This window comes from Halyomorpha halys, unplaced genomic scaffold (assembly GCF_000696795.3).
Source record: "Halyomorpha halys isolate HHAL.00 unplaced genomic scaffold, Hhal_1.1 Scaffold1128.1, whole genome shotgun sequence".
Classification (NCBI taxonomy): Eukaryota; Metazoa; Arthropoda; class Insecta; order Hemiptera; family Pentatomidae; genus Halyomorpha; species Halyomorpha halys.
Window position 1 is genome coordinate 145390 of NW_027105413.1, and position 2345 is coordinate 147734.

Below are 2345 nucleotides of genomic sequence, written 5' to 3' on the forward strand. Positions count from 1 at the left end.
GGTTCATATGGAAAACTTTTTTTGAACGCCTCTTAAGAGATCCGCTTCAAAAGTAGGTATTGTGATGGTTCCTAGGTTATTTAGTAATTTATTGTGAATGGCTTAGAAATTATTAAGCATGGCAGTCATGAACCTCGTAAGAAGTACACTTTTGCAGAATATAAAACCATTAACGATTGTGTTGAATACTACGAAATTGGATCGAGTATCAAGGCCTTTAGGAATTTTTGAAGTACAATGTAGGAACACAAGTTTTTTCAATAAACTTCCCGCTGAAGCTTTATGGAAAGGAGTCACAAGTGTTAGTAATGCTGGGAAAAAAAGAGGTAGGGGTAAAGGCACCGGTAGAAAAATCGCTAAAGATTTAAATAGAGGCCAAGTCATTGGAATAGGAAAAGTTAATATGGTTTGGCCTGGCCTTACAACACCTGTAATAAGAGGTAGAGAAATAATTCAACAAATGCAATTACCAGAAGACCCTGAAAGGGAAGCAAAGATACTTAAGATGCGGAATGAAATGGGTCAATTCAAAAGGATAAAACTTTTACCCATTGATAGAGGCTGGTCTGGAAACAAACTTCCTGGTAGAAGGGTTGGCCCTCCAGATCCAATTGGGGAAGATTTTTTTGAAAACTTTGACACCATTGTTCTTGAATTGAAATCTGTCTTTAATATGACAGGTAATTTAGGAAGAAAACGTCAGATTAGTTGTTTTGTAGTGACTGGTAATGGACAGGGTTTAGCTGGATTTGGGCTTGGTAAGGCTCTGGATGGTAAGACAGCATTAAAAACAGCTAAGAATCGTGCTGGGCAGCGAGTTATGTACATAGAAAGATATAACAACCATACTATTTGTCATGACTTTGCTTCACAATTTGGAAAAACAAAGATAATTGTTAAAAAGAAACCAGAAGGCTATGGGTTGATCTGTCATAGAGCAATAAAGTCTATTTGCGAGATGATAGGGATCAAGGATCTCTATGCCAAAGTTGAAGGATCCACCAATTTGCAGCATATCGTTAAAGCATTTTTTGTAGGCTTATTACAACAAAAAACTCCAGATGTTTTAGCCAATGAAACTGGTTATAATGTTGTTGAACTTAAAGAAGAAAATGACTTCTTCCCCCAACTAATTGCAAAACCATCATCAACAGTTCAGGTTCCTGCTCAAAAATTAGATTTTCAGGAACATGTGATGAAAGGTAAAGTTGTATTGCAAAAGAAGAAGTTTACTCCTTTTTACAAAAAATTGCCTGGTTGGGAACTCCATCTTAAGAAAACTTTAAAGTACAGAAATCAGGATAAGGTCCGTATTAATCTTCTTGCTGAGAATGGTGCTTTGAAAAGTTTCCTTTCAGAAAAAGAACAAAAGAAGGACATTTAATTTCTATAGATTTTGTTTCAACAAGTTTCCATTAAACTCTTGAATTGTTTTAATTTCATAAATGTAGGTTTATACACAGTTTATTTTTATTCCTGTAAATAAGACATTTATTTAATAAAATATGATATACCATTAAAACAATAAACCTGGGTCACACATTCCTAATTTTATTACCAGGGGTGTGAAATGATTAAATATAAGGCATCACTTAAAATAAATTGTTCTTTATTATTCAGGGTCAAGGTGAAAAACAGTTTTACTTCATTCGATTTTGGTGCAGTATTGTATTCAAATTCAATAATGTATAGTATTCAGCAGAAAAAAGTCTGAATAGTTAGTTAAAAAAAAAACACATTTTTGATTTGCATATAATACTCACTAAGATATCTTCATTATCATTTTTTATTTTTGCTCCACTTTTATGAGCAACAAACCACTGTATTCTCAGAACAGGAACATTAATTGAAGTTGTTGTTTAGTTACATAGTAAAATTCGTTCAGATTTAACATTTGACTGCTGTAGAAAAGGTACTGAGCCTCCTTAAAGTAAAACTTTTAATACTGTCCTAAGATATTTCTAGTCTTCAATTTTTAAACTGCATACTTCAATTGTTCAAGGGAATAAGATTCTCCTTTTACGAAGGATTGCTTTTATTTAGTGATAATGATTTTTTATTGTAGTATTAAATCTCAATAAATTTTTAAATATGTAGATATTTTTTGGAAACAACTATTTTTAAATAATTTTAATTTTATTTATGAATACAAAGAATTTTATTCAATGGTATATTCAATATTTTGTTGATATGACTGCAATTTACGAAAAGACTGACTTCAAAATAATTGGATAACATGTTTATTAAAGTAGATATAGCTCATACTTTTCTTCATTATTATCTTTCTACTGGACTGACTTCAGTTTATTTTATTCTTTAGATAATTTAACAATCTTCATTTTGTC

At 31.5% G+C, this 2345-nt stretch overlaps 1 protein-coding gene across 1 annotated transcript; it reads left to right on the forward strand.

Annotated features, from left to right (window-relative positions):
* LOC106688435 (small ribosomal subunit protein uS5m) lies at positions 1-1473 on the forward strand. Its single transcript, XM_014432886.3, has one exon. It carries the CDS (start codon positions 119-121, stop codon positions 1382-1384), a length of 1266 nt encoding a protein of 421 aa, XP_014288372.1. The 5' UTR covers positions 1-118; the 3' UTR covers positions 1385-1473.
* Positions 1474-2345: the final 872 nt, after the last annotated feature.